General features: G+C 49.8%; 1 protein-coding gene across 11 annotated transcripts in view; it reads left to right on the top strand.

The window, feature by feature from the left end:
- The window catches only part of PCNT (pericentrin), a 127,777-nt gene that overhangs the window by 20,223 nt on the left and 93,462 nt on the right, over nucleotides 1-14,092 (top strand). For 7 of the 11 annotated variants that reach the window (XR_007149669.1, XM_047846854.1, XM_047846853.1 and 4 more), the window contains exons 3-9: nucleotides 1,350-1,433; nucleotides 7,103-7,180; nucleotides 7,490-7,600; nucleotides 8,913-9,168; nucleotides 11,302-11,357; nucleotides 12,512-12,686; nucleotides 13,640-13,776. Coding sequence is in view for 10 of the 11 variants with exons in the window: in XM_047846854.1 (XP_047702810.1) it covers nucleotides 1,350-1,433; nucleotides 7,103-7,180; nucleotides 7,490-7,600; nucleotides 8,913-9,168; nucleotides 11,302-11,357; nucleotides 12,512-12,686; nucleotides 13,640-13,776 (897 nt within the window). In the remaining variant the exon portion in view is untranslated. The remainder of the gene's footprint in view (nucleotides 1-1,349; nucleotides 1,434-7,102; nucleotides 7,181-7,489; nucleotides 7,601-8,912; nucleotides 9,169-11,301; nucleotides 11,358-12,511; nucleotides 12,687-13,639; nucleotides 13,777-14,092) is intronic. The other 4 variants (XM_047846858.1, XM_047846861.1, XM_047846856.1 and 1 more) reach the window with 3 other exon arrangements.

Raw genomic sequence — 14,092 nt, 5'->3', positions numbered from 1 at the left:
TCTCTCTCTCTCAAAAATAAATAAATTTAAAAAAACGTTCTGTTCACTGATTCCTGATTTTGAGAAACTTGACTGAATATTGTATGTGAAGACTTGTAATCTGAGACTTCATTTTTACTGTCAATTTTGCCATCATCCTTGGCCTCAAGTGCTGTTCTCTCTCAGCATTCATCTTTTAATTCATCTAATGATTATGAAAGTCTGTCCTGTTGGCTTTCTTCTCATTGCCATTTTGGGAGGAAAACAAAAAGTTCTTGGCTATCATATTGAAGACAGGTTGCAGCGAGTCTCTGCAGTGAGTAAAAATACTGCAAGATGGTGATTTCACCGCACTGTTTCCTCATCCTCCGGGCGGCTCCCTTTCTCCTGTTTTCTCATTGTTTTGGTGGTTCTTGGCACAGTTGGAAAAACTGCTGAGTCTGATGAAATAATTCTTAGGATGATGACATGGTACCATGACAGATGAAAACGAGACTGCTCAGGTCCATCTTGGATCTTAGACACTACACGGGATCTAGTGGGCCCACGTAGTAATGGCAAAATAAAATGTTTTACTCTATTTCTTAAAGAAGTAAGTAACTTTTGTGTGTGTGTTTTTGAAGACCCAAAAGAGAAAATTTATGAAATATCAGCCCCTTCAAATAGTTATAACTGCTTAAAGAAGAAATGACAGTCATGTTGGGTCCAGCAGACCCCCGTAATGTACCCAGAGTTAAGGTGATGCTGTGGTTAATGACAAAGGCATGAGAGAGACTTACAGGTATTTTGATTTCATATTTCAAACATAGATTTTCTTTGGACATCACCTAACTTTTTTGCAGACAGTCATTATCAATTCATTTTGCACAGCAGATTAAAAGCCCAGAATTACTGTGAATTTATGGGCCAAAAAAACATCAGGGATAATTCATTGGGAAACTTTAAACTCAGGTTTGAGATGATAAAATACTCTTTTTAAAAATATTGAGGAATTTATTACAAATTATTAAGGAAACATTTATCTAAAAATGGAAAATCATGAGGATGAAATATTTGAACTTACATAAAAATAAGAGCATAGAAAATGTGCATGTGTCTGAAAGAGTAGAATTTATTGAGAAACTAAAAATTTAATAATTTAGACATCACTCGCACAGTGAAATAACTTGAAGCAAAATTCATTAGGAAGGACAGCAGCATCATTAGGGAAATGAGTCGCATAAAAAATGTTTAGGGATTGAGAATTGTTTCTGGAGGAAAGCATGCCGTGAACGAGTGGGGCTGGAGCTGGTGTGGGCACTGGCCAGAAGGCTGAGGTCGCAGCTCTGGACGTTGCTATAAATGCTCTTCTCTGGCCCTTCCCCTCTCAGCCGGGGGACTCGGATGGAGAGAGGACGGGGGCTTCGGCGCGGCCACAGCGGAACACAGACGGCGACCATCCGGAACAGCCTCAGGTCATCACAGAGATATTCTTCAGGCTTCTCTGTTAAAGCGTGTTGCTCCTGAGGGGGTTTCACCCTGTTGTAGAAATCCAGACCAGAGAGAGGACTCGGTCTCTGAAGGGTCCTGTCTCGTGAAGTGTAGAAACTCGAAGCAAGGAAAGCGGGCTTCAGAGCTTCCCCTGCAGGCCCTGCTCCCTTGGTGCTGCCCCGGTGTGGAAGTCTCTCTGGGGACCCTTCTGACCGAGCCCCCCTCTCCCTTCCTTGGGACCTCTGATCTTTTTTTGCCCCATGTTGAAGAGAGAAAGTTGCCTGTTGTGCGTTGAGGATAGCTGTCACGTGTGACCTCCCTCGCTCACCTGCCGCCTTGTTGTCGAGGCGTGTTTCCTGGGCCTGGCCCTCATCTCTCCCGTGGTCCCGTTTTCTGCCACAGGGCCTGACGTGAATTCCACATGTGTTGAATTAATTCCTTGCATTTGTTTGTTTTGGTATTTGGGAGGAAATTTATTAGATACTGAACTGATTAGTTTCAAAGTGTTGTGTTAAAAGTCTGTATTATAAACAGTTTTTTTTAGGTAGGCTCCACGCCCAATGTGGGGCTTGAACTCAGAACCCTGAGATCAAGAGTCACATGCTTTACCAGCCGAGCTGGTGAGGCACCCCTAAAGCCTGTATTTTAGACGTTTGATTCTAGTGGGACTCAGTCCACATTACTTTAGGCAGTGAGCAAGTTTGGTTTTTAATCTGTGTTATTGCAGGAGAAATCTAGATCATAGGCAGGGCCTGGAAAAATGGTCTCTGGTGGGGTCCATAAAACTCACCCTTAAATACCCATTTTCATACTTGTTTTAAACTGTGACATACAGCATGTGCGCAGAGAAGTAGAAAGTACATAAAGTGTACACGCAGCTTAACAAATGAATACACAGTAAATACTACATGTTCCTTCTGCAGTAAGAAATAGCACAGTGCTGGACCTGGAATCTTCCTCGGGCCCTGCTGCCCTCCTCCCCACACCCCAGAGTCAACACCGTCCTGATTTTCTGTGGCAGTTATGCTTTAGAACTTTGTGTCATTGGATCAGACGTGATTCTGGTCTTTTTTATCCTTTCCCTTCCGAAATCTTTGTGTCTTTGTGTTTTAGATGTATGTTGTGGTAAACAGCATGGCGTTGATTTTTAAAAATTATTCTGACAGTGTCTGTTTTTTTATTGGATAGGTTTTTTTTAAATAAATGTTTATTCATTTTTTTTATAAAAATTTTTTTTTAACGTTTATTTATTTTTGAGACAGAGAGAGACAGAGCATGAATGGGGGAGGGCCAGAGAGAGAGGGAGACACAGAATCTGAAGCAGGCTCCAGGCTCCGAGCTGTCAGCACAGAGCCCGACGCAGGGCTGGAACTCACAGAGCGGGAGATCATGACCTGAGCCGAAGTCGGTCGCTTAACCGACTGAGCCACCCAGGCGCCCCTGTTTATTCATTTTTGAGAGAGAGAGAAAGAACGAGCAGGGGAGGGGCAGAGAGAGGGGAACAGAGGATCCCAAGCAGGCTCCGTGCTGACAGCAGCAAGTCCAACGTGGGGGCTCCAACTCTTGAACTGTGAGATCACGATCTGAGTCGAAGTTGGACACTCAACTGACTGAGCCACCCAGGAGCCCCTGTGTGTAGTTTAATTCATTTATATTTAATGTAAACTTCGATGTGTTTGAGCTTACATTTCATTGGATTATTTTTTATCAGGAGATTTCTTTTTTTTAATTTTCCCTTTACTCATTTTGGAGTAATAATATACTCAGTTTCTATTCTTTCAATGGTGAGCTTATTACATACAACATTTATACTTCTTTATATCTAAATCTAATTAACACCTTCACTCTTTGATAGTACAAGGATGTTAGAATAGTTAAACTTCATTTATAATTCCCTCAGTGTATATTTTTGTCATTTTTTAATTGTAAAATACACTTAACATAAAACTTACCATCTTAACCATTAAAAAATTTTTTTAGTGTTTATTTTTGAGAGAGAAAGAGAGAGCATAAGCAAGTGGGGAGGGACAGAGAGAGAGTTTAGACAGAGAATCTGCAGCAGGCTCCAGGCTCTGAGCTGTCAGCACAGAGCCTGACGCGAGGCTCGAACTCACGAACCATGAGATATGACTTGAGCCAAAGTTGGACACTTAACCGACTGAGCCACCCAGGTCCCTCTCAAGCTGTTTTTTTAATTAAGCATAACTATCCTTTTTAATGAGCAGATCTAAATGTTGCCTAGTATTTAAAGGTATGATTAGTTATTCACTTTAAATTAAATGTGTGGCTTGGGAGCGCCTGGGTGGCTCAGTCGATTAAGCGCCCCACTTCGGCTCAGGTCATGATCTCGCGGTTTGTGAGTTCACGCCCCATGTCAGGCTCTGTGCTGACAGCTCGGAGCCTGGAGCCTCCTTCAGATTCTGTGTCTCTTTCTCTCTCTGCCCCTTCCCCACTTGTGTTCTGTCTCTCTCTATCAAAAATAAATGTAAAAAAAAATTTTTTTTAATGTGAGGCTTGGGATTATTTGGATCACTTTGAGTATTTTGGCCTGCACACCTGTGTGATGGGGCCACCGTGGGTGCTACTGCTTGAGACCTTTTCTCTTTCTAATATGTTGTTTTCCATGTACTTGTCATCATTTTTGGAGTAGCCTGTTGTGTTCTCATCTTTAGCGAGGTGTTTGTATGAGTTCCGTGAGAATATCTGTCTTGGCTTGTGGGAGTCCTTCCAGATGGGTGCTGGATTTGTATTTGATCAGTGTCCCAGAAGTAGCTCTTCACTAAGACTTGTTTTTAGGTCAGTTTCTTTGCTTGGGGATTTCTACACCCCGTGGCATATGTAAATTTGTAAACAATATGAGGAATAGGCCTGGGTTTTAATTTCTCAGGAGAGCTGCCCCCAGCTTATCCCCTCTGCCGTCCCATTTGGAGATAGAGAAGCTTCCTGACCTCCCTGTACCTGGCCTTCCTCCCCACAGGCAGTGAGGATGTCTGTCCTGCTGCACAGCCCTTCAGGAAACCTGGCAATGTCAGGCATCACGTTACCAACCACCGGCCTGGCAAAGCCTCTGATTCTGGGACCACGTGCTGCTCTTAAGTGTCCCTGTCTCCCTAGATCATTTTAGATTCCACATCCCTTCTTTCTGGCACATCGGGGGGAGGTGTTCCCTCAAAAGTCACTTTTTTCTAGTGTTTATTTTTGAGAGAGAGAGCGCAAGTGGGGGGGCAGGGGACAGAGAGAGAGACACATACAGAAGCAGGCTCCAGGCTCTGAGCTGTCAGCACAGAGCCCTATATGGGGCTGGAACTCATGAACGTGAGATCATGACCTGAGCTGAAGTCGGGCACTTGACCGACTGAGCCACCCAGGCGCCCCTTCAGAAGTCACTTTTGATATGTTTTATCCAACAATCCTGATGTTTATAGCAAAAATGTTTTAAGATTGTGCCTTTTATGTTTAAATGTTTTTTTTTTAAAGTTTATTTCTGAGAAAGAGAGAGCGGGGAGATGGGGTGGGGGGGCAGAAAAAGAGGAGAGAGAATCCCAAGCAGGCTCCGCACTGTCAGCACAAGCCCAATGCAGGGCTTGAACCCATGAACCATGAGCTCGTGACCGGAGCCAAAATCAAGAGTGGGATGGATGCTTAACTGACTGAGCCACCCCAGCGCCCCATGCCTATTTTATGTTTAGAACTGGACACTCCTAGGTTACTGTTTCCCATTGGGGAAAAATCCTTAATTTGAAAAAGGATCCATGATGATATTTTAACTGGCTGTAGCGCTCCCCTTTGAGCACTGTGATTCCACATTGCTGGCCTCACAGATAGAGGCCGCTTTGCATGTGCGTCTTCACCAACAGTACTGACCGCTTCCTGGCATCAGACGTGTGTTTCAGGAGCAGCGGGAGCCAAGGCTTACAGTCAGGGTTTTTAAGTCAAGGCTTAAAATGGTCACAGAGGCTGGGAAGGGCCCAGAGGAGCTAGAGGAGGGAGGCATAGCTGTTCCAGGATTCGTGTTCCTGGGGCATGAGGCAGGTGCCCAGTGGGACAGAGGGCGGCTCTGCACCCTGCAGGGATTTTATGGCAAGGGCAGCAGACTCATGGAGTCTTTCAAGGGAGTATGACGAGGTCAGATTTGTTTTCTGAATGTATTACCCAGTCTCCAAGCCAGTGACCTCACATTAGGCCACGTGACCACGGGGGCCAGTCAGCCATGCTCATGGGAATGGCGGAATGCCAGGACTGGCCTTGAGCTTGTGGGGTTGATGGGAGGGGAGGCAGGAAGAGGACTGTGAGGGTTTGGGGGTGCTGTTGACTGAGGTAGCTAATGTTGGAGGAGCCCTAGTTGGGGCAGGAGAATTTCAGATTGGTTTGAGTCCGAGGTGCTTTGTAGACAAGCCTCAGAGAAAGGTCTGGGCTGTCATGTAAGGGAAGCTGGGAGGCCTGTGGCTGTAGTGGCTGCTCCAGGTGGGGTGTGCTCCAGCGCAGGCTCTAGGCGGGGTGGGGGCTGGCTAGGGGAGAGGAGACTGGACTGCTCATAGAGGGCCTGTAGCTTTTCTTTTCCCTTTGGAGTATTGATGCTGAAAATTTTCTAGAGTTGGGAATATTAAGACAGAAACTCTTTCTTTTTAATTTTTTAATGTTTGTTTATTTAATTAAAAAGAATTTTTTTTCAACGTTTATTTATTTTTGGGACAGAGAGAGACAGAGCATGAACGGGGGAGGGGCAGAGAGAGAGGGAGACACAGAATCGGAAACAGGCTCCAGGCTCTGAGCCATCAGCCCAGAGCCTGACGCCGGGCTCAAACTCACGGACTGTGAGATCGTGACCTGGCTGAAGTCGGACGCTTAACCGACTGTGCCACCCAGGCGCCCCAATGTTTATTTATTTTTAAGAGAGAGAGAGAGAGAGACGGTGCGAATGGGGAGGGGCAGAAACAGAGGGAGACACAGAACTCGAAGCAGGCTCCAAGCTCTGAGCTGTCAGCACAGAGTCCCAACGCAGTGCTCAAACCCGTGAACCGTGAGATCATGACCCGAGCCAAGTCGTACGCTCAACCGATTGAGCCATCCAGGCACCCCTAGACAGAAATGTTTTCTATGGTTCTTGACATACGGTGTCAAAATATCTCTTAAGAACAAGTTATAGCAACTTATTCTGTTGGTGACAGTATTCGGTTATTTTTCCATGTCCTTGGTGACATTAAGGATCAACATTATCAACAACTTTTGCCAATTTAGTTGCTATAAAATGATGTTTCAATTTACATCTTCAGGTTCAGCTTTTATTGGCACCCACCTCTTCCAGGCTTTTTGTGTGCATTTTCCCTCCTGTAAGTATCACTTCCCTCCTTTGACTGAGGGGCAGATGGCCCAGGGAGGTCACATTGCTGTCCCATATACACCTGCAGCCTCTCTTTCTGTGGGTTTCCGCTTTACCCCAGGCCACTTAAACAGGCTGAATGTTCCTTCGTAGTTACTTTTATTCAGATATAATTCACATGTTTAAAATTCACTAAAGTACATATTTCAGTGGCTTTTAGTATAGTCACTTTGTTGTATAACTACAACTGTCTAATTCCAAAACATTTTCATTACCCTAAAAGGAACCTGCCATACCCACTGGCAGTCATTCCCCTTTCCTCTCTCCTTCCAGGCCCTGGCACCCACCAGTCAGCATTCCATCCCTGTGGATTTGCCTGTTCTGGACATTGCATATTCACAGAACCACACAGTACGTGTCTGGCATCTTGCACCGAGTGTATCTTGAGGTTATCAGTGTCATAGCACGTGCCTGTAGGTCATACCTTTTTATGGCTGATTGGAACCCCTTTGAATGGCTTTGCCACACCTTGTTTCTGTATTCACCCGTCAGTGGACACATGGGTTGCTTCCTCCTTCTGGTGATTGTGACCAGTGAACACTCCTGGGCCAGTTTTTGTGCACACATGTTCTCTGTTCTCTCTGGGATGTTGTAATTGTTCCTAGTGACTGTTTTCTTGTGTGAATTCTCTGGGTCACATCCTTCGCTTTCCTTCTTCAGGAACGTGAACAAGAATGTATACTAGAAATTGCAGAACGGATGAGAAGACCGGAGGATGAGGTTGGCACACAGCAACCGGTGGAGATGTGGCAGGTCCAGCTGCAGACCCAGGTGACCCGGGATGCTTGGGCCCCCATCCAGGTGCTCGGGCATGGCTGGTCCCTGCACACGCACCCTGTGTCTTACACTCGTGGGTTTTGGGATCTGGGAGGGTTGTAGGAAGGAGAGGTTTGTCACAAAGTAGACAGATGTGTGTGGCAGCCTCGTTTTGTGTGGGGCCATCGGAAAGACAGGTGGACACGCAAGGATACTTGGGGGCAGTGTGTCTGGCCAGGTGCTGCTCACCGCACGGCCGGATGTTTCCCCATCAGCCGTGCTCCCACTCATTAAACTCAGGCAGTGCCACCGCCATGAGCAAGGCCATCCTGAAGGCACATCTGACTCCCCTGGTGCCTGCCACCTACAGGGAGCACGGGGTGCTGTGGACATGCTCGTGTGGAGGGAGGGCCGTGCGCATCCCTGTCGCTCACTGTGGCCTTGCTGTCCTGTGGGACGTCCCTGCCGGTCTCTTGGGAGATGTGTTCTCTTGCCATGATTTCTGTTATTGCTCTCCTTTATTCATTTTCTTTCTATGTGCTTCTGGGTGTCCCTTAAGTGCCTAGTTCTAAGTATGTTTTTCTGTTGTTTGTGTTAATTGGGAATAAAGTATGCTCCCTGGAACCCTGGCCTTCCTCCACTTTCTCCCAAGGCAGTGGAAGGAGAAACAGATTCTGCACATCTTAGCCAGGCACAGAAGTGTGCCCACCTTCCAGAGCAGCGAAGTACAGAGCTCACTCTGTCTCTGGTCTGGACCTGGGGTTCCTGGTGGTGTCGTTAACTTGGCCGCTCCTGGGCACTCTTTGGCCTCACGTTTTGCCCTCATTGTCAGTGACTGTCCAGAGCTTCCCACTGTCCATATTCTGGTTGTCATTCCCATGTTTCTGACGAGGGGCTCGCAGTCTCTGGAACGGCTGCTCACCTGTCTCCAGCCAGCAGGACAGGCCTGTGGGCTGGGGAGTCTGCCTGGAAGGAGCTTGGGGGCCACCCTTTGTGGCCTGGGAGCTCAAGGAGGACACCACCGCAGGGCTGTGGTTTAGGTGGAGGGAGAGGACACGTGGGCCAGAGGGGCTTCCGGATAGTATCGGGTGGGTGGTTTTAGGCAGCTGGGGAGCTGCTGGGTGGTGCCAGGGCTGCCTGAGGGCGGCCGGGACAACTGAGGTCCTGTGGGGGGCCGAGCTGGTGTGCCGTCCCTTGGGTGTGAGCTCTCGGGGAGCAGGTGCAAGCAGCACGTGGTGGTGGGGTGCCGCTGCGGCGTCCTTGCGGGCGCGCGTGAGCCGTGTACCAGATTCCACCTGCAGCCCAGAAACCCCTCTCTCTTCTGCAGCCGGTGCCCTCCCTGGAGCTGGAGGCGTTGCGCCTGAGTCTCAGCAACATGCACACGGCGCAGCTGGAGCTGACTCAGGCCAACCTCCAGAAGGAGAAGGAGACGGCGCTGACGGAGCTGCGGGCCATGCTCAACGGCCGGCACGCCCAGGAGCTGGCCCTGCTGCAGAGCAGACAGCAGCAGGAGCTGGGGCTTGTGCGGGAGCAGCACGCGAGGGAGCAGGAGGCGGCGGCGCTGCGGTACAGCCGCGAGACCGGTACGGGTGGGCAGGTGTGCGGGGGCTTCACCGCCACTCGTCTGCTTCGGGTGGGGGGGGATGTGGGTGACCCCGTAGGAGTGTCTCCCGGGAGTAGTGTTGACGTGCGAAGTGCGGGGCGCGCTGGCCGCCGTCCACCTCCTGGGTGGGGTCGCGTGCATCCTGCTCTGTGGGGACCCTGTTGTCCCCTCACCTTGCAACCGCTTCTCCCGTGGGCTTGTGGCAGGTTTGGAAGCCACGCTGTTGGAGGTGACCTGCTCGTGTGCCGGAAGTGTCCGTGTCCACCTCTCATGGGACTGTGTCTGTGGCTGAGCTTTGTCGACTGACTCGGGGGCTTCTGGACGTGTCCCCCAGGCTGCGCACTCTGTGCCCAGTGGGGCCATGTCGCCCCTGGTGGACAGCTTAGGCACCTTTTCATTTGGTGATTCTCTGGCCTAGTCTGATCTCTTTGTTTACATCTGAGGCATACTTGTATGTTTTAATGTTTCTTTTGTACACTTTTTGTCAATCACTACTTTTTGTAAACATCAGTTTTATTTGTTTTTCATTTTTCTAAAGATAAACTTTTATTAACGTATATGGATATGCCACTTATATATAAATACCGCCTTATTTCCAATTGGTATATGATGAGAGGACATTTTTTACAAATTTCAAGTTTTTTTTAAATTCGGTCAGTAGATGTAAATAACTGATAAGTTTTAGCAGGATATGTAGTTTTAATTGTTTAAATCTGACTATAACACGTTGGTGCTTTTAATAACGATTAAATAAATATAAGCATCAGTTTTTTAACAGCTTGATCGTGCTATAATTCACACACCATACAATTCTACCGTTCAGGGTGTGCATCTCAGAGTCGCGCACACATCCCCACAGTCTAAGGTTACAAATTGATCCCCCAGAAATAAACTCTTGCCCATGAGCAGTCACCCCGTTTCCCTGCTTATCTGCCTATTCGTTGAGTTTTTCATTTGAAAAACGAAAGCGGTGTGCGTGGCCCTGGATGTGTTGAAAGTCTTCCTCTTCTCTGCACCCCACCCCCCAACCCCCACCTCCAAGAGGGAGCCCGTCTTCTCAGGTTCCAGGGTTACTGTCCTGTTTGCTCATGTGGGTTCAAGCAAACATAAATAAGTAGTTTGATGTCTTCCTGGTTTTGCTCATTTTTAATTTAAGTTTATTTATTTATTTTGAGAGAACGGGCACACATGAGTGGGGGGGGGGGGGTGCAGAGAGAGAGGGAGAGAGAATCCCAGGCAGGCTCCATGCCAGTGCAGAGCCTGACTCGGGGTTTTAACCTGAGCTGAAACCAAGAGTCAGACGCTTAACTGCCAGCCCCCAGGCACCCAATTTCCTCATTTTTTAAAAGCACAAAACACGCTTTGGCTTAGGTCTCTTTCTGAGCCATTTACTCTGTGCTCACCTCTGGTAACAAGACCACAGAGGGCCCACACTTGTCCTCTGCTCCGTGAGACTCTGCCATGGGCCGGGCCCCCGTGACCTTCCCTCAGAGGCAGTGTCTGGCTCTTCGCTTGAGTTCTGGGCTTGCTCAGACCACCCTCACCTTGCTCGTGCACCGTTGACTGGCACCGGCTCCGCCTTGGCTCGTTCCTGCGTCTCTTTCCAGGGCCCACACGTCCAGGTGTGTGTGCACCTCCCAGTCTATGCCGTGCCCTGCCCGCAGGTCCCGCCTTTTCCCTCCCCCGCACCCTCAGCACTGGTACCTCTTTTCTTGTGCTTCTTCCCTCTCGGCTTGGGACCTGCTGGGTCCCAGAAGGTCTTTACCTGTCTGTCTGCCAGTACCTTGCCTGGAGTCTGGCACGGGGGGAGCCTGAATGACAGGCCTAGGTGTGTGGGGGCCCGGGGTGGGGCAGACAGACCAGAGGGTGAGCCCCTGCGGCCCCAGAGCCAGCTTGTGTCGGGCTGTCGGTCTGGCTGGAAGGCTCTGTCCGGATGTAGGCATGAGTATCATTTGTTAATTAAGCCATACATCGAGTTCTTACTCCCCCACAGACATGTACCCTGTTGTCCTGTTAGTGTCGGTGAGCCTTCCTGGGGAGCAGCCCTCTCACCTCCTGAGTGAGCAGACTGGGGGGAACTTCGATCTGATCTGCTTTTCTGTTTTTCTTGCAGCTGAGCTGAAGGAGAAGTTACAGTCAGAAATGGAGAAAAACGTGCGGATGATCGAGGTAGACGTCGTTAGAAATGTCACTCTGTGTCTGCAGAGTTTCCCTTTTGTCCTCTATCCCGGTGGCTTGCCCCCACCTCACCTCCGGGCTCCCCCCAGGAAAGCCCCTCACCTGATTCAGACAAAATCCAGTCAGAGCTTTAATTGAATGTGCTGGTTGAGAATGCATTGCTTGTTGAGTTAGAGCCAAAGCATTCTTCTACTTGTACAGTTTGAGTTTGTCGGCACAGCTTATTGGGAGTTTTGTGTGTACTTGTTCTGTAGTATGAAGCTCTTGCACCCCCAAGTCTGGTTCCCAAGTGGCCCCTATGGCCTGGCCTTTGCTCTGCTTTAGGACTGCCAGATGTTCCCTGCAGGGAGGCACACTGTGACAACTGAGTCTAACGTGTGTGTGAAGCATGCAGGTTCTGGGTGCTCTGTTGGGGGGGCGGGGTGCAGGCGGAAGAGGGGTGGAGGTGGGGTGCACGGAGTGCAGCGAGGCTGGGCAGCAGTGGGCCCTGAGTGCTGTGCTGACTATACCAGCTTGTCCTGCGGTTGTCCTCCCCGGGGGAAAGAGTTCTGTTTTAGGGTGTCACGGGAGTCTCTCACTGGAGCTTTTGATTCTGATGATGGGGCCTTTTCAAGGCTACATGTGTAGAAGGGCCTTCGATGTCGGTGATGGCAGAGGAGGTGGCTGGTGAGGTTGGAGGATGTGAGGGACGTTGGTGACGGTAGGGGACATGTGTGACATGGGGCATGTGGGTGTTTATGTCCTGTCTGTTCTGCTCAGGCTGTTGGGGGAGGCTTGTCCCAGGTTGAAGGTTTGTGCCCCAGCTCCCCACCTGTCTAAGCTGGACAGTGAGGACTCATTTCTTAGGGCATTTGGGACAGAGCCAGCTCCCAGAAGAGCTCAGGTGAGGTAGCACCCTGGGTCTTTCGTGGGGGACAGTGCGTGAATCGTCGAGTGTAACCTCCGCCCCTGCTTTGTTTCTAGGCAGGCGATCCTTGCTGTCTCTGTGCCTGTCCCTTTAAGGGGGGACCATCCAGGTTCCTGTGCTGATAGTTCTATCTGGGCACGGCGACTGCCCACACCTGGTTTTCGAATGTAATTTGAATTTTTTGCCACAGATCATCAACTGTTGGCCCATAGTCATCTTCTTTCCTTATTTGGGTTAGACCCTGAAGCAAGACTGGGAATCCGAGAGAGGTTTATGCCTGGAAAACCTACGCAGAGAATTGTCTGCAAAGCATCAATTGGAGTTGGAGAATTTACAAGACCAGTTTAAGAAAGAATTGGCAGAACAGAAAGCTGAATTGGAGAAGATTTTTCAAGCCAAAAATCAGGCTGAAAGTGAGTTTCTAATTAAAACGAGCAAGTTTGAAGAGGGGACTGAATGCTCCCATGGAATGTAGAACAGAAGTCACGCGCTGTGACAGCCTTGAACAGGGCAGAGCGCCCTGCCTGCTGGCGCCAGAGTCGCCCACGGTGGTGGTGACAGGCGTGACAGGTGTGGGCCAGCTGGGCTGCTTGGGCTCAGCCTTGGAGGCTCTCTTCGTTGACCACAGACTTCTACAGCTCCCTAACCTCTCCTGAAAACTTTATTTCAGAGATGTTTGTCCTTGTTCCATTGTTAAATTGCCCTAAGAAAACTAATACTGTGATTGTTTACCTTTTATCCCGGTCACCTAGTGCTGCTGCTGGAGAGGAGCTGGTGCCTGCCTGGGCTGCCACGCACCCCCCTGATGCTCCCTGACCCTCCTTCATCCTCTGTGACCCTCCCTCATCCTCCCTGACCCTCCCTCATCCTCGGTGACCCTCCCTGGCCCTCCCTCATCCTCTCTGACCCTCCTTCATCCTCCCTGACCCTCCCTCATCCTCCCTGACCCTCCCTCATCATCCCTCATCCTCCCTGACCCTCCCTGACCCTCCTTCATCCTCCCTGGCCCTCCCTCATCCTCTCTGACCCTCCCTCATCCTCTCTGACCCTCCCTCATCCTCCCTGACCCTCCCTGACCCTCCTTCATCCTCCCTGACCCTCCCTCATCCTCTCTAACCCTCCCTCATCCTCCTTGACCCTCCCTCATCCTCTCTGGCCCTCCCTCATCCTCTCTGACCCTCCCTCATCCTCTCTGACCCTCCCTCATCCTCTCTGACCCTCCCTCATCCTCTCTGACCCTCCTTCATCCTCCCTGGCCCTCCTGCACCCCTGCGGACAGTGGGGTCTGGAGGGACGGAGGGCTGGGGTGGCTGTGCTCCTGTGCTGTTGAGAACGCCACACCCTGAGTGCGGTGTCCTCTCCCCAGTTGCGCTGAGGACTCTGGAGGCTCAGCATGACACAGACATGAGGAAGCTGCGCGAAGACCTGCAGTCTGAGCGCTGCCGGCACTTAGAGGACCTGGAGCTGATACTCCGTGACCAGGAGATGGAAAAGCAGCGGGAGGTGGGCAGGGGCGCACTTGTTTCTACTACTTAGCAAGGGAGGGGGTTTTAGGAGATTTTGGGTGGGCTTGTTTCCGTTTCTGTCATTTGCTAAAACTTAAGTAGTGAATGTAAAGAGATGCGCAGTACTTAGCAGATACAAAAGTAATGGTAACAGTTTGTGAGGCTGATTTGACGGTTTTGCCCAGTGTCACACACGTAGAATCCATGTTCTGTACCAGGGGCTCTGGGGCCCCCACTCCAGGCACTAGGGGTCTCAGGCCACATTCTCTGACCATAACTCTAGATAGACAAGGAAGTCCTTAGAAGACTTAATG

The sequence above is a fragment of the Prionailurus viverrinus genome, unplaced genomic scaffold (assembly GCF_022837055.1).
Source record: "Prionailurus viverrinus isolate Anna unplaced genomic scaffold, UM_Priviv_1.0 scaffold_42, whole genome shotgun sequence".
Taxonomy (NCBI): domain Eukaryota; kingdom Metazoa; phylum Chordata; class Mammalia; order Carnivora; family Felidae; genus Prionailurus; species Prionailurus viverrinus.
This window is presented reverse-complemented; position numbering and strand designations above follow the sequence as displayed.